Source organism: Penicillium cosmopolitanum (assembly GCF_028827165.1).
Source record: "Penicillium cosmopolitanum strain IBT 29677 chromosome Unknown utg000009l:1.0-9042332.0:1.0-9050551.0, whole genome shotgun sequence".
Classification (NCBI taxonomy): Eukaryota; Fungi; Ascomycota; class Eurotiomycetes; order Eurotiales; family Aspergillaceae; genus Penicillium; species Penicillium cosmopolitanum.
The window spans coordinates 4,965,444-4,987,762 of record NW_026622679.1 but is presented as its reverse complement, the minus strand read 5'-3'; the positions used below and the strand labels follow the sequence as shown (position 1 = coordinate 4,987,762).

At 48.6% G+C, this 22,319-nt stretch overlaps 7 protein-coding genes across 7 annotated transcripts; 3 read left to right on the top strand and 4 right to left on the bottom strand.

Annotated features, from left to right (window-relative positions):
• Nucleotides 1–1,007: 1,007 nt before the first annotated feature.
• Nucleotides 1,008–4,844, top strand: N7509_009930 (non-ribosomal peptide synthetase; the record flags this gene model as incomplete). Its single annotated transcript, XM_056634567.1, has 1 exon — nucleotides 1,008–4,844. The coding sequence occupies one exon, from the start codon at nucleotides 1,008–1,010 to the stop codon at nucleotides 4,842–4,844; it is 3,837 nt and encodes a 1,278-aa protein (XP_056485187.1).
• Nucleotides 4,845–5,013: 169 nt separating this feature from the next.
• Nucleotides 5,014–6,964, bottom strand: N7509_009929 (T6SS phospholipase effector Tle1-like catalytic domain-containing protein; the record flags this gene model as incomplete). The annotated part of the gene is made up of 6 exons (XM_056634566.1): nucleotides 5,014–5,106; nucleotides 5,132–5,965; nucleotides 6,191–6,262; nucleotides 6,314–6,493; nucleotides 6,544–6,648; nucleotides 6,704–6,964. The coding sequence occupies 6 exons, from the start codon at nucleotides 6,962–6,964 to the stop codon at nucleotides 5,014–5,016; spliced, it is 1,545 nt and encodes a 514-aa protein (XP_056485186.1).
• Nucleotides 6,965–9,569: 2,605 nt separating this feature from the next.
• On the top strand, nucleotides 9,570–11,541 carry N7509_009928 (putative MFS transporter; the record flags this gene model as incomplete). The annotated part of the gene is made up of 8 exons (XM_056634565.1): nucleotides 9,570–9,770; nucleotides 9,840–9,927; nucleotides 9,996–10,094; nucleotides 10,161–10,362; nucleotides 10,418–10,733; nucleotides 10,814–11,244; nucleotides 11,298–11,436; nucleotides 11,497–11,541. 8 exons carry the CDS (start codon nucleotides 9,570–9,572, stop codon nucleotides 11,539–11,541), a joined length of 1,521 nt encoding a protein of 506 aa, XP_056485185.1.
• Nucleotides 11,542–11,817: 276 nt separating this feature from the next.
• On the bottom strand, nucleotides 11,818–13,869 carry N7509_009927 (GMC family oxidoreductase; the record flags this gene model as incomplete). The annotated part of the gene is made up of 5 exons (XM_056634564.1): nucleotides 11,818–11,864; nucleotides 11,918–12,419; nucleotides 12,476–13,355; nucleotides 13,414–13,443; nucleotides 13,496–13,869. The coding sequence occupies 5 exons, from the start codon at nucleotides 13,867–13,869 to the stop codon at nucleotides 11,818–11,820; spliced, it is 1,833 nt and encodes a 610-aa protein (XP_056485184.1).
• A 926-nt stretch (nucleotides 13,870–14,795) lies between these two features.
• N7509_009926 (carbon-nitrogen hydrolase family protein) lies at nucleotides 14,796–16,103 on the bottom strand (the record flags this gene model as incomplete). The annotated part of the gene is made up of 5 exons (XM_056634563.1): nucleotides 14,796–14,969; nucleotides 15,026–15,070; nucleotides 15,134–15,355; nucleotides 15,413–15,903; nucleotides 15,956–16,103. 5 exons carry the CDS (start codon nucleotides 16,101–16,103, stop codon nucleotides 14,796–14,798), a joined length of 1,080 nt encoding a protein of 359 aa, XP_056485183.1.
• Nucleotides 16,104–16,857: 754 nt separating this feature from the next.
• Nucleotides 16,858–18,509, bottom strand: N7509_009925 (uncharacterized protein; the record flags this gene model as incomplete). The annotated part of the gene is made up of 3 exons (XM_056634562.1): nucleotides 16,858–17,883; nucleotides 17,942–18,250; nucleotides 18,306–18,509. Coding segments are annotated over 3 exons (1,539 nt in total), but the record flags the coding sequence as incomplete, so codon positions are not given.
• Nucleotides 18,510–19,037: 528 nt separating this feature from the next.
• N7509_009924 (adenosine deaminase family protein) lies at nucleotides 19,038–20,132 on the top strand (the record flags this gene model as incomplete). Its single annotated transcript, XM_056634561.1, has 1 exon — nucleotides 19,038–20,132. One exon carries the CDS (start codon nucleotides 19,038–19,040, stop codon nucleotides 20,130–20,132), a length of 1,095 nt encoding a protein of 364 aa, XP_056485181.1.
• Between the last annotated feature and the right edge of the window lie 2,187 nt (nucleotides 20,133–22,319).

The window sequence follows — 22,319 nt, the reverse complement described above, 5'->3', positions numbered from 1 at the left end:
GGAGGTGCGAGTTTCTAGTTTCTAGTACCAGTACGATGGGTTGCGCAATTGATAATTGGCTTTACTTCAATTTAAATTGAGTCTTCCTTTTTGGGTTCTATTTTTGCGCTGTACTACGTACGATCGGCCTAACAGAGTAGATCATGCTACATATTTTACCACGCTCAAATTCTCCAGTTTTTCGTGCGATTCCAATATGTACATAGGCTATAAGATCCCGACCGCGAAAAGGTGTCTCCGATGGAGTCATTTAAGATTGAGTTGTCCTTTAGAGTCGCCTATATCGGCGCCGCACAACCTGCCCCTTATCATCGGCATTAATATGGGGGCGGATTATTGTTGGGAATTGCCAGACTTTCACATGCAAATTCCCCTCTCACAAAGTGGGGCAGGTTCCACGGGGAATAAATTATGGAGCAAGCGAATTATGGAGCATCGTGGAACATCATGGAGAAAGCTGTCAATGGGATGGGACTGGCATTCCTGTTCTGGGAGAGACTGCCAAGGCATAGTCATCACCATGACATATAGGCAACCACAGGGTGCGCACGAACCTGGTTCTAACCATGCATGAGGCGTTGTGATCGCTGCGGGATGGCCTGAATTCATCTCATGCCGCTTGGCCAGATGAAAGCGCTCGGGTGCTTACAGTGGTTCGGATAGGACGATTAACTCTAGACAGTCCCTTAGACCCCAGAGGTGCCACTGAACTGTTTCTCGCTAGACGGCTTCGAGTTTAGTGGGAATGTTTAGTCTCCATCCTTGCTTGCTTTTTGCTGTTTGCTCTCAACAGAATTACGATGCAATGGCGGATGAAGCGGTAGTCTCGTTCCTGCGGCCGATTTTTCCTGCGTTTATATTTTTGCGCCTTGGACATCACTTAGCCCTATAACCAACTCTGAAGAGGGAAAAAACTTCAGTATCATCACATTCGATATTCAAACTACCAGATATTGTTCACCCCGCACTACGATTGCCCCTCGCTTCATCCGAGCTGAATTACAAAGATGACCATCCTCGACATCGACAAGGACCTCCCAACTCTGTTCCAGCAGCAGGCGCACGCGACTCCAGACGCGATTGCGCTAGAGGATCACACCACAAAATATACATATGGCGAGCTCAACAAGGAGGTTGAGTCGCTGGCAAATCGTCTCCGGCTCTACGGAGTGAGCCGAGACACGCTGGTCGGCGTATTGCTACCACGAAGTGCCAATTATGTGATCGCCTGTCTGGCTGCCCTTCGTGCTGGAGGTGCATTCCTGGTTCTCGAACTTGCATATCCTCCCGGTCTGCTGGCAGATGTGATTGACGATGCAAAGCCCGCTGTGGTCATCACTGACCGGGCCGAGGCCCCCAAAATCAAGGCCCAATGCCCGCTGATTGCCCTCGATGAACCAGTAGCTGAGCTGAACGGACATGCTAAAGAAGCTGCTCCTTTCCCTGCCCAGAATGATCTTGACCGACTGGCTTTCGTTTCTTACTCTTCTGGAACTACCGGCAAGCCCAAGGGAATCGCAAACCCCCAGCGTGCTCCTGTCCTCTCTTATAATTTGAGATTTGCTGTGCAGGACCTGCAACCCGGCGATCGAGTTGCCTGCAATGTTTTCTTCATTTGGGAGATGCTTCGCCCGCTACTGCGAGGTGCCACAGTCGTTGCTGTGCCCGACGATGTCAGTTATGACCCAGCTGCGCTGGTCGACTTACTTGCGTCGAAGAAGATTACCGAAACTCTCATGACCCCGACCCTTTTGGCGACTGTTCTCTCACGTTACCCCAACATTGCCACTCGTCTGCCTGATTTACGAACCCTCTGGCTGAATGGTGAAGTTGTTTCAACCGACCTCGCCCGCCGATCCATCAAAGCTCTCCCCAACACCCGCCTGCTCAACTGCTATAGTGCTTGTGAAACACACGAAATTGCCTGTGGGGATATTCGCGATATCATCGATCCCGAGTCCATCTATTGTCCCGTTGGCCCTCCGCTGGACCCTGCTCATACATATATTGTCGACGAAAACGGTGAAGACGTCGGCGTGGGAACTGCAGGTGAACTCCTCGTGGGAGGCGACCTGTTGGCTCGGGAATACCTCAATCTCCCCGAGACAACAGCGAAAGCCTTCACTCCTAATAAGTTTGATTCCACCCCGGGCGCTCGCCTGTATAGGACTGGTGATCTGGCACGCTTGCTACCTTCTGGTCTCTTGGAAATCACCGGTCGCGTTGGTGCTATGATCAAGCTTCGCGGATATTCCGTCGTTCCGGCGAAGGTCGAGAGCGATATTTGCCAATATATGGCTGTGAGTCACTGTGCAGTTACTGCCCATGGCGAAGGTCTCGAGAAGCAATTGGTTGCATACATCGTTCCCGACGAAGCTTCCGAAGATCGCCCGGCAGTCGAAATCAACGAGTCTGGCCACAGCCCAGCTGCTCGTCGCATTCTCGAGCCTTATCTCGCCCATTACATGATCCCCGCCCTATGGGTTGAGCTGAAGGAGCTTCCAACCAATGGTGTTTCTGGCAAGGTTGATCTGAAGAGTCTTCCCCCTCCTCGCAGTTCTAGTCCTAGTGGCAGCGAGAAAACACTAGACAAGGACCCCATCAGCATCGGCGACATCGCAGCCATCTGGGCAAATGTTCTGAAGACCTCAAAGTCGCTTCTTAAGCCAGAGGACAACTTCTTCGATCTTGGTGGTCACTCTTTGTCGCTGGCCGACCTGTCATCTCGACTCACCAGACACTTTGGCTTCCGTGTACCCATTCCTCGTCTCGCCGAAAACACCACTCTCGCTGCCCATCTAGAGACTGTGCGTGCTGTCAGAGATGGACATACTGCAGAGGTTCAGGCAGACCTCCCAGCTTTCCTGCTCGCTGATTCTACTCTGGACGACGACATCAAGCCTGCTGAAAACACAACGATCAAGTCTATTGCATCGGCTGATACGGTTCTGCTGACGGGTGTTACTGGCTTCTTGGGAGCTTTCCTTTTGCATGATCTGCTGGAGAACACATCAGCTAAGATTATTTGTCTCGTGCGATTCAATGACCCCGAAGATGACGACCAAGCTGGCGGTGTTGCCCGAATCCGACGCAACCTTCTTGATCTGGGGCTTTGGAAGGATACTATCATGGAGCGTGTCGAGGTTCTTCCTGGAAATCTTTCTCGACCCCAGTTTGGTCTCTCGCCCGAGGCGTATGAGGATGTTGTTGGCCGTATCCAAGTCATCGTGCATGCGGCTGCCACTGTCAACCTTGTCTATCCCTACGCTGCTCTCAGGGCTGCCAACGTCGGTGGAACTCGAGAGGTTCTTCGTCTGGCTTCCAAGGCTGGCGCGACCGTACAGTATGTTTCAACAAATGGTGTTTTGCCCCCGTCTGAGGAGAAGGGTTGGCCAGAAAGCACCATGCTGGATGTCGCGGATGTTCCCACCAAGCTGCTCGATGGATACGGCCAAACCAAGTGGGTTGCTGAACAGTTGGTCCTGAAGGCTGGTCAGCGAGGACTTCCTGTGAAGATCCACCGATGCGGTACTATCAGCGGTCATAGTTTGACTGGCTCTGCCAACGCTTGGGATCTTTTGACTGCTCTCCTCGTCGAGTCTATCCGACTAGGATTCGCCCCTAACGTCGAGGGATGGCGCGCCGAGATGACCCCTGTCGATTTCGTTAGCAAGTCCATCATTCATCTTGCCACTCAGACCGACTCCGTGGTGGACCAAACGGTCTTCCACCTTGGTGATCCCCGTCCAGTCAACACCAGCTCTGTCTTTGAGAACTTAAAAGAGCTTGGATATCCCACCGAGTCGCTTCCATGGGACGAGTGGGTGGCTCTGTGGTTCGAGAAGCGAGGATCAAGCAAGGGTGGTGATGGTTCTTTCACTGTCGACATTCTTCGCAGTGGTATGCCGACTGTCGAGTTCCTGCGTGGCATTGTCGTGCTGGATAACGCTTTGACCAGACCTTTCCGTGAGGTTGTTGAGCGTCCCAAGGTGGATAGTATTCTCCTGGAAACGTATGCTCGCCACTGGTTTGCTCGTGGTTGGCTTCCTCGGCCTCCTTCTCGTCAGAATGCCCTCGGTCGCTCGGTGCAAGTCTCTACCAAGGGCCCCCTGAGTGGTAAGGTGGCTGTAGTGACCGGAGCCTCTTCGGGTATCGGCGCAGCGGTTGCATCTGCGCTGGCCAAGCAGGGCGCAGCAGTTGCTATTGGCGCCCGTCGTCTCGATGCGCTGGAGTCTGTGAAAAGCAAGGTCGAAGCACACGGTGTCAAATGTATCGCCCGATCAACAGATGTCACCAATAAGTCCCAGACTGAAGCTCTTGTCCAAGCGGCTACCGAAGAGCTGGGCGAGGTCGACATCCTTGTTGCATGCGCTGGTGTTATGTACTTCACGATGATGGCCAATACCCAAACTGATGAGTGGGAGCGAACCGTCGATGTCAACTGCAAGGGTCTGCTCAACGCCATCGCTACTACTGTTCCAGGAATGCTGTCGCGCGGTCGCGGTCACGTCGTTGCTATCTCCTCCGACGCTGGACGTAAGGTCTTCCCTGGTCTGGGCGTTTACTCCGCCAGTAAGTTCTTCGTCGAGGCTACCCTCCAAGCTCTTCGCCTGGAGACTGCTGGTCAAGGTCTTCGTGTCACAAGTATCCAGCCCGGAAACACTTCCACCCCGTTGCTGAACATGTCCACCGATACTGAGGCCGTGAAGAAATTCGGCGAGCCATCTGGTGCGAAGATTCTAGAACCTTCTGATATTGCAAACTCGATTATCCATGCTCTGTGCCAGCCGGAGTATGTCTCTGTCAACGAGATGTTGGTTGAGCCTCGCGATGAGCCTATTTGATACTTTTTGCTACATTATCTAGATCTATATACCTTTTCTGCTCGAGTCTTAAGTCAATTTAATCTTTGCGTTCTATTATTATAAAACTTCAAGTTGTTTCTCGTAGACGTATACTGTGCCGAATAAAGCACTGGCTAGGCCGGGAGGTAGTTCGCACTGCCCAAGCGTTCTAAAAAACAGCTTGACCCGAACTGTTTTCGCTCGAGCCCCCGGTGTTATCATCGCCTGCAATCTGCGAGTATTTCGCGATAGAACGGACGACCTATTAGGAATTAGTCATCTAATACCAGCAGCAGGATTTCAACTTCAGAGGCCTCACCTTTGTTAAGACGAAGTAACTCATTCTCGTACGGGCCCAGTTCCTCTTCCATTAAAAGTGTGTCTGGAGGCGCATGTTCTTTCGGGCCGTCATACATCCATCCCCAGCCGGATTCTTCTTTTTCATCTATCGCTTCATCGAGTTCGCCATAAGAATTCAGAGTTTGTCTGGTTGATCGAACAACGTAGCGAATTCTGCGGAGCGACCACGGTCCCTTTTTAAGAAGCGCACGACATTTGTATGGCCCCAGGTCATCATATCCCAGCCCTTCTAACGCGAGACGAATGCGAACACTTCGATGGATTTTCTCATTTGTATCTCTCAGGAAATAAGGTGTGGCTTGTCCCGTATCACGAGCGACGACATGATACATGCCAGGCGTGCGGGTCGTTTTCCCTGCCAGGCGGTATAATCCTGTTTCCGGCTGAACAATCTCGCCCAATGCCCAGGGACGAACTGGTCGGTGTTCGTCGTAAATTGAGGCGGACGCCCACTGTGTCATCCTCTTTCGTTCCGGGGAATCAGGTCGAGGCTTCGACTGTTGGCCACAGTTGTAATAAAAACGAACGCTCTCGTCGAATATCCGGTCGATTGTATTTGACTGGAAGGCAACACCAATAGATGCGAGTTGGTCCATCATCCAGGCCATGGTGATATTTGCGATTTCTTGATCTGGAAGACCTCCGCCGACGTTGGAATGCGCTCCAGGGAACCAGACTTGTCGTAGGTCGGTACGGGATTTGGGCGGTCTTTCCCAGACTGCTGGAGAGAACGAGGCGCGATCTTCATCAAGGGCGAGCGCCTGGAAGGCATATTCAACGTCGTTGGAGAGTGATGTGTCATAGAATTTGCATGTAAGAGGTTGTCAGTGTTATTTGCGCTTTTTTAGAATGGAAGGCCACTTATTCTTTTGTTGAGCGGGGTATGTCAAGCTTGCTGGTGAGGCTTATTTCCGGGATACCTAATTCATTCAAGTCAGAAGGCGGTTTTTGATCGATGGAAAGGTGGACATACCTGGACTTCCTACCGTATCCCACACCGCAACGCAGCGAATTTTGATGTGATATCCATCTGGATCATTAAGTCGTGTGAAGCCGCCCTTTGAAGACTATTAGTATAGTAAAGTTTTTGAAAAGTTGAGCCTAAATACCTCTTCAAGGCGTTGTCGATATTCTTTGCCTCGATCAGGCGATTTTGGCTTGTTCGGAAATGGTACAGTGGGAAACTTGTCCTTATAATTGGTATTTCGCATGTTCTGAACATCCTTGAAGATCGGATAAAACACTTCCATTCCTTTGGAGTTGAGAAGGCCGATCTCGGATATCATGCTCTACTATGATGTTAGTTCAAATTCCGCTCTCATTGACTCGATCTACTTACTGCTACGGCACGCGCCGTAAAAGCACCGCGGGAAAATCCCATCAAGATGATCTCATCTCCAGGCTCATAATTTGCAGCGACAAAACTGTAAGCCTCTCGCATGTTCTACGGGATTTGGTTAGACGCTATTCAACCGGGGTAAGGAGTTAACACGACCGACTTCAGAAACCCCGGCTCCAAACACTCCTCCGGCTATACTATCAGCGATTCCACCAGTACTACCAACACCGGGTTGATAGTACGAAATTTGACACGTTCCATCCCGGTCGCGGTTTCTGAGTGCGCGGTAAACACGAGTCACGTTCGATGGAACCTGGAGCGTCGCGTTTGGCTGGTCAAGGGTGGGCCGGTTGTAGCCTTTGTCACTATTCACCCAAGTTCCATCCAGACAGAGAATTATGCGTTTCCATGGCACAGGCATCGTGCACGATGGCACGGCAGTAGATCATAGAAAGGGCCAACTTGAACTTGAATTCGCCCAGGTGGTGTCAGCCCCACGTTGAAAGCGAACAGGCTCCGGAGAAAGATGAGTGGGTCGTAAAATGACCTAAGCGGGTACGTAAATATAATAAACAACGATTCGTCGCTGGGACTCCGAGACCTCGGACTAGTTAATACTAGTACAGACTAGGGATAGTCAGTTCCAAAGCGCACAAGTTCATGCATGCTTCACAGCCGACTTACAGTTCACGTGTCTCTGCCCTGGCTGACGAGGCGCGCCAATCAGCAAGCATTAGTATAGACCGTATATGCATGTCAGATGTCTTTTCAGGCCCAGTCTTCTAATCGAATCCTTCGAATTGGCTTCTAAATTTTCAAAGCAGTAAAAGAGTCGGTGATTGAAGTCAGTTTGTCGGCTCGACCGATTTTCTCAAGAGATACCAAAGAATTATGCGACTAACTTTGAATCTTTATGGGGCTATCTGGGATACTCCGTCTAGAAAACGCACACACGCTCGAGTACTGAACCGTCAATCATCCCGAGAAAATAAAGCCAGTATCGATCGCTTGTGACAAGAAGCTGCGATATCCAATGGAGTCTGTCCTTGCCTGTTTTCCTGCCATGGACTCAGACCAAGATTAACATATATTTGCATCAATCTAGCATCATCACCATCAACGGGGTAGCTCCACAATGATCCCTAGCATTCATGTTGAAAGAGAAGGGTGGCTGGAGGAGATGTTCCAAAAGTGTCAAGATGTCCTCGTAGCCTACGAAGTTTATTTCGCGATACCCCGAGTCGTCCATTGCTGCTGCTAAATGAAGGGCTGTTCGTCCTTGGTAATCAGAAACATCAACTTGACCACCAAGCTCAATGATCTTAGCAGCTGCTTTCTCGATATTTGACCATTCACCGGGAGCTGCGATGATATGATTGAAAATCGAGCGGCCAGCATAGTCTATTGCAGTTATATCGGCGCCAGCACGTATAAGAAGGTCAATTGCTTGAACTCAAGGTTGATTAAACCATCCGAGTTCGCTATTATACTCAAAAGCATAATGAAGTACTGGCAGGGTAAGCGATTGCTGAACCGAGAGTATCTGGGAGCAAAAATACCTGATCGCCCCTTAATGTCTCGGGCATTTGTGTTTACATCTCGTTTCAAAATCTCCCCAATGAACTCCAACGGAATTTCATCGCTATATCTGTGCCATAAAGCAAAATGCAGAGGTGTCCGGCCGGCATTATCTCGAATCTCAAAATTTGATCCACTGTGTTGGCCATTGACGCTTTATTGCAAAACGTCGGGTAGGAAATTCTTCCATGATACAGAACGGCATGTAATGGTGTCATTCCGCGATGATTTAAACAGTTATCTTCTTTTCCTCATGTCCTAATCGATAGGCAGGCTAATTTACCACGTGCAATGGGGACGACAACATAGTCATTCAATTCCTCGCTGGCATCCATGCCGTGCGTTATGCCCGACTTCAACAAGGAATTTTCAGTGATTCTTTATGTGGACACTTCAAGATTTGTCATAGGCCGAAAGTTCCTTGCGATGTGAGTCAACTGAAAGATACTCGGTTTGCCCAATGTGGGTGCGGAGTAACACGTCATGGTGTTGTGGGGGCCAGAAAGAAAAGAAAGAGGCATTGCCAGCATCAAGACACAACATGCTCACATTTGAGCGCATCGTGATAATGTTGAAGGTCTATCTAGCAATGTTGTAGTCTGACCATCGGAACGTGAAGGATGCCATGGAAGGGCCATGGAAGGAGCACAGCCTAGTAGGCTTCAAGGCACCAAGACATTAAGGCATCAAGACACTGAGATATTAAGGCACCAAGGCGTCCAACCCTGGATTTGTTAACTAGTGTATACTCCATAGCTGTTAACTAGTATACAAACCATGATTTCAAAGCAACCTCAAATATGACACCCTGACGTAAAGTAACCCCCAAAATAGCTTGTCAAACAGCTCCAACTCGGCAAATGTCCGGATGGCAGAAAGGAGTTACTTGAAATTTACTCGACTCGAGCACAACACGCAATCGGCGCAACGATGTCGTGATCCTCGGTCCACCAAACACCTTCAAAATCAACAAATTCACCCCTCGAATAACTCCGATTCCTTTCTTCCTATAGGCTAAAATTGCTGCAGAAACTCTGTCTGAATTTTATTATAACGTGTTCCGTCCTAAATAGTATCTGTCAACGCAAATCCCCGAGCGGTAGTACTCGCCAGGTCCCGCAAGATACTACATGAAATAAACTCGCCCTCTCCACTGCAAGCTTTCTGTCCCCTGGGACCTCGTGTGGGGTCCATGGTGTGCATTGCTGCGGCATGTCTTCTCCACATGGTCTCTTCTTAAATGGATAGAAAAGTGGGAAAGGATGTGGGTTGGGACCACATGGCTGATGGTTATAAGGACTTGCTCTTATCCCGTTGGAGTCGGCGTCGTGTCCCAGCAAAATTTCTGACGGCCGGCCACAATTAGGGAAATCGGTGGTCCGCTAACATTCTTTTTTCTTTTGGAGAGAACAGTTGCCAATCCGAGGAGGAACCCACGGCCTGTCTACATGGCTGAATTGGAGAAGAATGTCGGGGCGGCTACCACCTCGCCGCCCATCTCCTCGATAGCGTCTGAGGATCGCGATGAGAATTATGTCTTTTATCGTCAGAATCGCGGCCTTGAGTATACACCCGAAGAGGAGAAGAGAACCCTTAGGAAAATTGATTTGCAGTTGATTCCGCTTTTGTTTGTGATCTATATGATTCAGGTGAGTTCTGTGCCGTATGGCGCCTTGCCTGTGTTGCTAAGCTGGTCAGGCTGACGTGACATATCCTAGTACTTGGATAAAAACAGTATCAACTTTGCTTCTGTTTATGGGTTGAAACAAGGGACTGGCCTGACCGGGCAAGACTATTCGTGGTTAAGTATGTTGCGTTCTAGCCGTTTTGTTCAGCGTCTCTTTCGCCTATTGTGCTGATTGTTAACCTGCCAGGTTCTATTTTCTACTTCGGCTATCTCATCGCCCAATGGCCTGCCGGTCTAGCCTTGCAAAAACTTCCGGTCGGAAAGTTTCTCGCATATACAACACTAGGTATGTTACAGTCGAGACCTGGAGTTCAATCACGTGTGCCAGACACTGATATCTTTCGACTACCAGTATGGGGTGGTCTCCTCATGACAACACCCGCCTGTTATAATTTTGCCGGAATTGCCGTAAATCGATTCTTGCTTGGCTTTGTCGAAGCTGTCGTGAATCCGGGCTTCGTTCTGTTGATGAGTATGTGGTATACTGCCGAGGAGCAGCCTCTCAGGTTGGAGGCTTACTACTGCACCAATGGTATCGCGACGATGTTCGGAGGGTGAGTTCCTCTTATTTCTCGTACAGACGTAATATCTGTGCTAAAAAAAAGATAGACTGATTGGTTACGCTGTTGGTCACATTACCACCGGTCTTCCGAAGTGGATGTACGTCTTTCTCATCTTCGGCGCCGTCTCACTTGTCACTGGTATCTTTGCGCTATGGCTCCTCCCAGACCTTCCATCCACAGCCAAATTTCTTACCGAGAAAGAGAGAGCTATTGCTGTTGAGCGTGTAGCAATCAATCGCCAGGGCGTGAAGAATCAGCAATTCAAATGGTATCAGGTCTCGCAAGCAGCGAGAGACCCCAAGACTTGGCTCTTATTTATTATGGCTATCGGGGCACAGGTGCCAAACTCGGCCTTGACAAGCGTATGTGTCTATTGTTTCTATCATCCTCAACGACTACGATCCTAGGATTCTAGGAGCAGATACCCTAACAATAATTACAGTTTACATCCATCATCGTCGGCTCCTTCGGTTTTGATACACTGGGCACCCAATATCTTCAGATCCCAGGTGGTGCGGTCCAATTTTTGACGTTGCTTTTCGGAGGCTATATTGCGACCAAGTTCAACGGGAAATTTCACTCGCGAAACGCGTGTATGATCGTTGCCAATTTGACATGCATTCTCGGCGCGGGTTTGTTGGTCGGTTTACCCGACTCGAATAAATGGGGCCGTCTCGTTGCGCTTTGGTTATGTTATTTCCAAGGTCTGGGCTTCAGTATGAGCTTGACTATTGTCAGCTCTAATATTGCTGGATACACCAAGAAACAGGTTACCGGTGCTTTACTTTTTACCGGCTACTGTGTTGGTAATATCATCGGGCCACAGACATTTAAGGACAGTGAGGCTCCTGGGTACCACAGTGCCTATATTGCGTGAGTGGTTCATTTTTTACTTGATGAGATTTGGTTTACTAATTGCTGAGCAGTATGCTTGTCGGTTATATCGTCAAACTCACCGCGATCCTTGCATTGTACTTGTATATGTACCTTGAGAATAAGAAGCGGGACCGTGAGGCAGTTGAGAATTTGGAATCCGATACGGATGGAGTTGAAAATGGAATGCTGGTAAGTCTTTCGCTAAAAGACTTTACGGTGATGATTTTCGGCTGACTTTCCCAATAACAGGATCAAACGGAGATTGATAATAAGGGATTCCGATACGTGTTATAACATGTTTGCGCCAACTTCAAAATTACATATTGCCGTTGTTCATATTAGAGGAATGCACAGTTAGTATTGGATCTGTCTTTTCACAATGTCTATATCTTTTATCTAAATTATAGTACAAACTTGGAGATTATCGGACAGTCAGGTCAGGTCTCAGACTTTAAATGCCCGACACTGACCTAGACAGAGAACTATCTAACCGAGACTTTGAAAAGAAGCGAACGGAGCCGAAATCTAGCTTTGTGAGCCAAGTCCATCGCCCAACCGAAGATATCTGGTTTATGAGCTTTCAATAATAGCTTGAGAAATCTTCTCCGCAAGCATATCTAGCGATTGTTAGAGTTGCCACCACATCCAAAAGGGAGGAGAAGAAACTTACAAACTGTAGACTGAGGATGGCCGGGCGGTAGGAATGGGAAGGCGCTAGCATCGACAACTCGCAAGCCCTCGACTCCATACACACGAGCCTGCGAATCGACCACAGCCATTTCGTCATCTGAGGTTCCCATTTTGCAAGTGCAGCCGGCATGCCACAGGGTCATCACATTATCCTTGATGAATTCGAGGATTTCCTCATCTGTTTCGACATCTTCGCCTGGATAATATTCCTTGCCAATAACGACTGGGGCCATTGCATCACTCCGGAAAGCTGCTCGAATTCGCTTGAACATGGCAATTGCGACTTCTTGGTCGGCAGAGTCACCAAGCCAGTTGGGATTAATGATGGGCAAATCCGATGTATCGCTTGACCTCAATGTCACGTTGCCCCTGGAAAGCGGTGCGACCAGTACTCCAAGCATCGAGGCGTACTGATATCCATCTTTGGGCTGATCTTGCAAAAGGTTGGAAATATTACCCATGTATCCGGCCCCAGAAATGTACTATAAAAGCATCAGCGAATCTTTCACTGACTTGACCTCCTATCTTGTTTTCTTACCTCGGCCTCGGGCCAGTCATTGGAGAATTGTGATAATGCACTCTGGGTTGCCTTGGAAAACGTGGACCGTAGTGATTGAGGGATCTTCTCCCATGCCAGGTAGTCGGATACTGGATTGGTGATGGGGCCGGTCTTCATCAGGATGCCACTCACAACTTTACCCGCTGCATAGATGAGGTTGTTGGCGAACTCGGTCAGGGTGGAGACATGAACTCGATACGAAGGGGCGAAGAACGGATGATCCCATAGATTCTGACCGACTCCGGGTAATTCAGCAACGATGTCAATTTCGTGCTCATTCAAGATCTCGGCCGGTCCAACGCCGGAGACCATGAGAAGCTGAGGTGACTGGAAAGTACCCGCGGAGAGGATAACCTCCTTCGACGCAGAAAGAGTGACGGTGTTTCCCAGTAATCCCTTGACCTGAACACCAGTTGCTTTCTTGTTCTTATTGAACACGACCTTCTTCGCGAGAGTATTTGTGTAAGTCGTTAGACTAGCTGGGGTGATCTTTGTGAGGAAAGATTGCTCGGAGCTGCTACGTATTTCGTTTGCGGGATCGATTGTCGAAGAGCAATATTGTCCTCCCATCAATGAGCCTTGGTTGAAGTCGTCGACCTCTTTGATCCCAATGGCTTGCATACCCAGGTTCATCCAGGATGAGAATGGCTGAGCATAGTTGGCATAGGAAACTTCCAAAGGCCCACCGTTCCCGTTAAATGCGTCGGCGTTGTACTTGGCAGTCGCATTGGAAGCTCGAAGTTTATCATTCGGTGGAGTGAAGTGAACACTCTTCTTATAGTATGGAAGAGTCTCATCGAAGGTATAGCTGGTATCGTTGACTGCATCGGCCCATTGCTGCATAGATTCGACGGTTGGGCTACGTAATACCGTAGTTAAGATTGGATAGAATGAAGATAGTTGATGAGAGGACATACCGTTGATAGATCATGAAATTCAGGGCAGACCTTGAAGCTGTCAGCATTAATCGAATTCAAAATCCCAGTTTCTGAGACCCACGATCCTCCAAGGCATTTGCCTCGTGCATAGTGAATAGAGCGCCCATTGGCGCCCGGCTGATCTTTCGTAACGAATCCCCAATCCACAGCAGAGGATGTATCAGGATCCGATCCGACCGGAAGCACGTCAGCCGCAGGAACCGCTGCTAACGACTGTACCTCGTAATGACCTCCAGCTTCTACCAGTACGACCTTGAACGAATTTTGCGCCAGTCGCGTCGCGATTGCATTTCCGCCTGTACCACCACCAACAACCACATAATCGAATGTACCGTCCGCAAGGGGGCTCAACTGGGAGGATCGTCGCCGGAACGCGTCGGCGTTCACGCTGCTCGCCTGGAGCGCGAGAGAAATAAGGAGTGGATGGAATAGCATCTTGGCGACAGCTATCCGATAAACGAATGTCGAACGATCTATTTCATCATCATCATTTAGTTAGTATAGTGTATAGTAGTGAGTAGACTGGGCCAATCGATCGCCGGGTCGTACCAAGGAAAGGACGGGGCAAGGGGGCCCGTGTAGACGGCTAGGCGAACCTTAGGAATGGAGCTTGAAATGAACGACTGATCGATCTATCTGGGCCGTCTGGCTCTTTAAAGATTCACCGAGTTGCATTCCTTCGGTCCCCCGTGCGGGTGTTTCTTTTGTGGAAGGACCGCAATCAATAACCTGGCAGCCTCGAAATGCGTCTCTCAATTTTGGGATAAGCAAATATAATAATCATGCGTGACTGGGTCCACTTTTACTAACCACAGCGGCGATCTTACAGATACGGAACCGGCCATCGGCCTGTGGGGTTAGGGGGGGTTCCTGTCTATTCGTACCTGGCATCCAAAATATAGCAAAGTCCGATTTCCAAGCGATTTTCAAGCGATTTTCAAAATCCCCGTGCCTTGTTAAGTCTAACGGTTTGACTTATGACAGTGCATGGTGTGGTAATCAACCTGCGCAGGTGTTATGAGCCGAGGCCTGTTTCTGAGCTATTTTTGAAGCGGTTCATAAGTGGGACTGGCGTGTTTGAGACTGCTTCACTCATTAATTGGTAGTCCATGATCCGTCGTTTTATGTACCAAATAGCCTATGCTATCGTTCGCCGCTTCCAAGATTGGACTTTGAAAAACTGAAATCTCTGAAATCCGACCGACAACTAAAAGATGAAGAAATACCCCACTACTGCTACACCGTATAGGAGAATCAAATTTACTAGAAATTCCAGGTAAAGAGTGGTGATATTCACATATGTGGTGCAAATCGAGTGTTAGCTGGTGCTCCCTGATGGGCAGCTCGATTCATCTTCTAGTTCAAGCGCTGCCGGACTCGTTGCTGCTCGCTTCCAAAGGAGTAGAAAGTCCGACACGATCAATCGTCTGGGTGTAGACGACTCCGCCGTTCTCTCGGTCTTCGTGAACAATCAGATCCTTGCGCTTTGTGTCAACAAGGAGACGAACCAAATCAGGTCGCATGTAATGACCACCCTATCCCCAAATTTGTCAGCTTTCGGTCTCATGTGGAGCATGTCTTGAGAACTTACAAAATCGGCCAGAGACTTCGTCAGGTGAATCTCATCGAGATCAATCTAGAAAAATGAATGTTAGCTTTAGGCTATACCGAATATTGGAGACCATTCAGGCTGACTTACATCAACATAGAGAAGACCCTGGAAGTCCTTCGATGGATGCGGTACAAGGTTCTGTCCATCTGGGCCGAAGATACGCCCGTTTCCGTTATAGATGCTGGGATCCTCCAGTTCCTTGCCAGGGGGGGTATTGACCTTGATTCCCTCGGCCGTGATAGTCTGCCAAGGAGCGAGGGTGAAGGAGCCAGTCTCGATCGCATACGCGGGCGTAACGAGCTGGGCCGTCTTTCGTCAGTCATCAGATCAAAAGCTCATATCGGTCAGCATATTTGGAATTCTTACATCCGCATTTGCCTCTGCAACGTTGGTGTACGGGTCAGGGTACTTGAGGGTCTCCTTTCCTGGGTACAAAGGCCAGGCCGCGATGTGGACCTGCTCTCCAAGAGATGCAGCGTAGGCCTTCATGAATGGGTTCATGTTCTCCCAGCAGTTCAAGTGTCCAACGCGGCCGATCTCAGTGTCCATAACCGATTCGGTGGTGTCACCCGTTCCATCGCCAAATACAAGACGCTCGACGTGAGTAGCGCGGATCTTGCGTCGATGATTGATGACCTCTCCGGCTGGGTTTATCATAACCTGGGTGGTATACAGACTGGCAAGATCGACCTCGGAGTAACCAAGAGAGACGTAGATCTTGTTGGCACGCGCTGCTTCACGAATGCGGCGCATTTCATCGGAGTTGGAAGGAAGACTGTTTTCCCGGTACTTCTTGAGCAGTGGAAGACTCTCCTGGTAGTTAACCTTCCAGGCCCAGTATGGGTAACCGGGAATCCCTTAATGATTTGATCAGTGATTCATCTTGCATCTTCTCTCGCGTACACTTACATAGCTCCGGGAAGGCGATCAGCTTGCAGCCGGCTTTTCCTGCTTCATCGATCCAGTGGATTGTTCGCCGAACGGATTCCTCCAGGTCAAACCAGCCCGGCTCGGCGTTGACCGCTGCAGCCTTGTACTTCTTGAGAACGGGAGTCATGTTGAATTTAGGCCTTCGTATAGATGTAGTCTGAGGTGGATTGAATAGATGTAAGTCGAATAATTGCTTTCCCTTCGGACGACGAAGGAGCTTTTATATTATCTCACTGTGGTCACATCTGTTTTCGAGTTGCAGTTTGCCGCTTATACATACCGATTCTTCCGTGTCATCCGACGCAGATGTGGAATTCTCCTCATCCTGAATAATCGCTGGAGCTCTAGGCTTCTGTCTCACCTGATCGTCGATATGGCTGGCCCCCGTACAGCTTCAAGCAGTCAGAATCGGGATTTGCTTTAGTTGCAGAGACCTGTCATACGGAACGAAGGCTCCACGGTGACGTGCTGCAGAGGATCAGCCGCAGTGGAATGATTGCGCGGGGTCTGCAAGATCCCGAAGCGATCTATTCTGCGTTATCCATCTATAATCAGACCACGCGGCACGATTTATCTTAGTCGCCAGGGACAATCAGTAGTCCAAATCCCGACCAACCCCCGTCCCATCCGAAATCCTGGGACGACACACTTCATTTACGGGATTCGTTGAGACAATTTCAGAAATTGCTGTATATTATGGTAACAATTTTTTTCTATTCGGGGTTTGAGTCTGCAACAAATCATGCCATGTATAACATTCACCGTTTCAGGTGACACGGCCTGTCATCACTGCTCAGGCGACTCATCAGATCCAGCAGATCCCGGCAAAGCCCGCACGTTGAATTGACGTCGCCCCTATGCTATCCAATGATCTTCAATTTTCAATAACGGTACCTAAACCCAGGAGTTTTCCAGTCCGTGGTATCTTCAAAGTCGTTTGACACCAGTTGAACCTGGTTTATCATGCCCACAACATCCTTCGAGTTATGATCGCTATCCAAAATCTTGCCACCTCCGACGGCGCCTGCATTTCCAGCACTCCCCTCAAATCCTTCTTCCTGTGCACGACGTTTATTTGTCCATTGCAGGTAAAATCTCAGGCCTGAAGCCAGCAAAACCACCAACGCATAGCAGATCATGATAGTGCGGAAAGCAGTGTTGTAAGTGGGTGCCTCGCTACTCAAAAAGAATTGAGGACCAGAAATGTTCCCGGTGCAATATCCCAGGAAGACCATCGCGGTAACTGTCATCTTCTTAGTGACTCCGCGATAATTGGCCTGGACCAAAGACATCGCAAGTGGCATCGCAGCTGGCCCAGTCGATAAGAGAAAATATCCAAACAATTGTACTCCGAGCACTATGTGAGCTCGCGAGTAGATTATCGCGCTCCCCACGATACAGGGAAGCACCACGGCCACAATGAGCAGGCAATTCAACTGACGGAAGCGACCCGCAAGCCATCCCGTGCCGGTAATTGTTGCGACGGTGATGAGCGAGTAGGGGATTGTCAACAAGGTCGACTGCAAGTTCGTAAACCCGAAAGATACAAGCACAAGGTTTGCAAAGTTCTGCGTTCCGCCGTTGGGAATTTGGGTCAAAAGCGCCAGGCCAAAAATCAACCAAGTCTTAGGGTCTATCAAACACTCGCGAACTTGATCCCACCTCCAAGCAGTCTTCTCTGTCACTCCGGTTCCTGCGATAATCGCTCGGTTACTCGCGAAACGTCGCTCGTCCTCTTCAAGAAATTTCGCACTCGAAATTGAATCAGGGAGTAAGGTCCAGAGAGCGAATCCCCAGAGGAAAGTCCAAAGACCGAGTACAATGAACATCCACCTCCATGGTCCGACACGGTCGTTGACATGCCCGAGGCCATAGGCAAGTAAGCTGGAAACGATCCCGCCAACGCTCTGGGAGTCATGAATCAGTCTCAGCTTTGAAAACCAGACGCGGTTAAATAATGCTCACATTTCCAGAAAACCATAAGCCCGTTCGAGTTGGTATCTCATCACGGGTATACCATGTCGACGTGATGAACATGAAGGCGGGTGTAATAGTCGCCTCCGCGACTCCAAGCAAAAAGCGGACTGCCATTAGCCCTCCAAAGTTGGTGCAAGCAGCAGTGAGAGCAACTACTGTGCCCCAGAGAAGCGTATTTCCTGTCAAATATTTTGCCGGCGGTAGACGAGCAATCAAAATCGTCGTTGGATATGCCCACCCCAGGTAGCCAAAATAGAAGATTGACGACACCCAGCTATACTGTTGTCCCACCAGGCCCTAAACGAAATCTCAATTAGTAAATGGCACATTTAATTTATTTCTATGGTCTCACCGTATCCTCGGAAAGCCCAAAAACAGATGCGCTCGACAAAATAGTCTTGTCCATGAAATTCAGCGTATATGTGAGGAAAAGCAAAGGGATGAGCCGTCGATCAATCTTTCGCAGGACCCTTTTGGCGAATGCATGGTCTGTCGCATTCTCCACGGCAGCTTCGGCGGCAGTCGCACTAGACTCGGCCATATTTTTGGATAGGTTGACTTCTCAGCTGAGAAGGAATCAAGAGTGAAGGAGAAGCAACATATCTTCCAGCCACCGGCCGCCTCTTGTTTTGAGCTGCCTGGCATAGCGCTCTTATCTTCCCCGCATATCTATTGCCTCGGGCCCCACTCCTGTTCGCTATCTTTCCAACGCCGATCATTGGACGATGCTGCAACAAGGAGACCTTAACTAAAGCTTTAAGGGTTAGCGAGTGCCATCTTGGTTAGGGAAAACCGAAAATCTTTTAGCGGCCCCAGGGGAAGGGCTAATTGGTAATAGCTTTCGCAACGACCTTCCTAACGTTGCGGACCTCGGGAACCTGCCGACCTCCAGGGCTCAGGGATATATAACTAGTACTAGTATCACGAAAACCCCTCTTTTAGTCATCGAATAGTACTACTACCTAGTAGTAAAATCCCACCCGCCTGGGCTGATTTTAGCCTGTCTTAATCCTTGTACCTCATTTGAAGTTAATCAGATAACAAACTTTCTTCTTTAATTCACACCTGGGCATTGTGGGTGACCATGGACGGACTTGTTATTTCCCCTTTCATCGCAAACCTCCCGAAAGTTGAACTTCATGTTCATATCGAAGGCACTTTGACACCTTCTTTGCGCTGGGAGTTAGCTCTGCGTAACAAGATTACTCTACCGTATGGGAGTTTTGACGAACTTAAAGCCTCATACGCCGTGACTCTCAACCATCGTCCCGAGCTCAACGGTCGCCAGCCAGGAATTCCAACATTCTTGGAAGCCTATTTCGCCGGTTGCGATGTATTACGTACCGAGAATGACTTTTACGATCTTGCAATGGCTTATCTTAGCCGCTGTGCTACTATGAATGTACGGTATGCGGAGCCTTTCTTCGATATTCAGGCACATACGCGTCGCGGTGTTCCCGCCACCGCAGTTCTTGATGGCTACTTGCGCGCCCAACGAGATGCAGCAGCGCAATTCAATGTGAAATCGCAATGGATCATGTGCTTTTTACGTGACGAGCCGGTGAAAGATGGCTTAGCTGCATACCACGAGGCTAGGCCCTGGGCAGCCGGAGCTGTCAAAGGTGGCAAGGGACTTTTTCATGCCGTGGGACTGGCAAGCAATGCATATGAGAGACCTCCGATGCTATTCGAAGAAGGTTTTAATTTGGCACGAGCAGATGGTCTTCATATCACTATGCACTGCGACTTCGGACAAAAAGACACTCACGCCCATATGAACGAGGCTATATTTCAGGTATGCGAAGGCAAGGGATCGGAGCGCATTGACCATGGACTTGACGCAGAGGACCGCGAAGAACTTTGGCGTGGTCTAGTTGAAAGGCAGATTGGGTTAACTTTATGCCCCCACGCCTATCATCGGAGAACACCTACCGAAGTTCTGTTTCCCAAGATTAGGAGACTTTTGGAAAAAGGAGTGAAAGTTTGCATAAATAGTGATGATCCAACGTTAATGCATGACGTTTGGATCGAAGGAAACATGCAGAAGGTGTTTACTCACTGTGGATTTAACAAGGCGGAGATGGTAAAGCTTGCGAGAAACGCGGTGGATATGTGTTGGGCTAGTGACGACGAAAAAGTTTCCATATACAGAGAGCTGGATGATATTTCTGTAGTGTGATGAGAAACCGCTACAAGATGAACGCTTTTAAGAGGGGAAAATCACATGAACCCTTTTCAGAAAAAGTCAAATTAGCCTCAAAACTATCTTACAGATCGCAAGGTACAAATTGAAATCAATTCATCCCATTGCTCTCCTCCCATGGCAAACCCTATAGTATACTGATTACCTTCCTATAGGCCACTAAAAGGTCACTGAAAATATAGAAATGATCAGATCATTTACTATAACAACTTAACGACTTTGTTTCAATTCTGCTTTTGCACTACAATTCTTCATTGCTTTCTAGGATTTCACACTACTAATCTCTGTGGAACAACGGCTCGTTGATCCGACCTAGGAGGTTACAGTTGCACTTATCTCACGATCTAGCCTATCATAGACTCAACTTTCCCACACATTTTCAATGGTCTTACTAATATACTCTGAATAGGATCCAATTTGTGGGTATAAAAGCTTACGCCACCTGCAGTAGCTTATAGTGTCTCCCAATGGCAAGTGATGATATATCGGGTCCAAGCTGATTGTGTCACATCTTTCTTGATGAAATATTTCACATGCCACACTCCTTTCTTCCGAAGCTAACCTTGGAAGGATTGAGCATATTACCACGGTATCAACGCACTCCGATGGTCGTTGTCTCAGACGAGACTAGTTTAACTAAGAAAATACAAACCCTTTAAGTAGCTTTATCTTTGAGCGGTGCATGCCGCGGCAAATTCTTTTTAAAGTGCTCACTCTCCATCCATCGGGCAAAATTTTTGCCAATACCTATAAATCGGAAATACTACTCAAAAGACCACAAAGCAAATAATGAAGCCCCACAAAGTATCCCAAATTTTGTACTTTGCAGGTCTTCTGCTACCCACTTTTGCCGCCCCTTCACTTCTGACGGTGGGCGATGATGCGATCAAAATAGCGGTGGGAAGCTTCAGTGGGGCAGCACTTCGGAGACTGGCAGACTATGCCAAAAATCCAGAAGGATCTAGGACCCAAGTCACCATTATATGTACCTTGAGCTCCTTTCACTTAGGACAAGTCTGCAGTAAGATCCCCCCTCGCCATGCAAATAAAGGTTGGCCAGCTCCTGATAAGATCGAGTTTATCCAGGTGGAATTACGTGTCAATTGGCCCCCGATGAGTTCCACTTTGTCTGCCCCTAGGGGATATTTATTTGGCCAAGATATTAGTCTAGTGGCTTCAATTGCAGCTTCAACAACTTCCCTTGATACTAGCTCTGGCTGAAAGATGGTTATTTTAGAAGCTGGCCAGCTGTCGTGGATGAGTATGAATATTAAGCTTGATTAACGGTCGCCCTGGGCCATGGGATGATTCATGACTGTCGTATTATTCATTCCTTTTCAATCTCCTCTGGTCCGTGTGTCTCGAAATTCATACATGTTTTCACTCAATGTCAATTTACGCTCATTCTTAATGCCGAAATCCGATCAACGTAGTTCTTACTTTTCTTACAAGATCCTCCAAGCACATACGACCATAGGGTGTGGAGAACAGGGCTTCCCGTCCGCTCAGCCTTACTTAAGCCACACGCCGGCAGGTTAGTAGTATGGTGGGTGACCACATGCGAATCCCTGCTGTTGTATGTTTTTTTTTTATTTTGTTTCCTACCTCTTCTGCCATAGAGCTTGAAATTAGTCGATGCCAGATCTGATTCCGTAATTGTGAAGCACTTTTGAGACTGCTGGAGAGTGGTGGTAACTCGAAGGACATTGTGTTTTGCACTGACTACTGCATGTAACATGGGGCTAAATGTACAAATTGGAGGCCCAGGGCAACTGAAGTAGGTTTTCTATTAAACACCAGGTTTGCTTGTGTTGACTAGGAACTTTGGAGATGAATGTTCTAGATGAGCTTTCCTAAATTATAGTTGCTCATAGGTAAACCTAATATCAGTTTCCTCTTCTTGAGGTTAAGTGTTGGTTAGCTACTAGTCTTATAGTAGACAAAAAATTATCCAAGACGCCCGGGCGTCGCAATGACCTACTTTCATCCAAGGTCGAGTTCTTGGCAAATTGCATACAATTAATCATCTCGGGTCATACAGTGCGGTCTTTGGCTGAATTACTACAGCCAAGCCAAGGCCATAAATAGGCCGAGCTCATGTGAAACTAAAGAGGAGAAGTGCATATAAACACCAAGATCTCTCAAAGATCCCATCAATCGCTT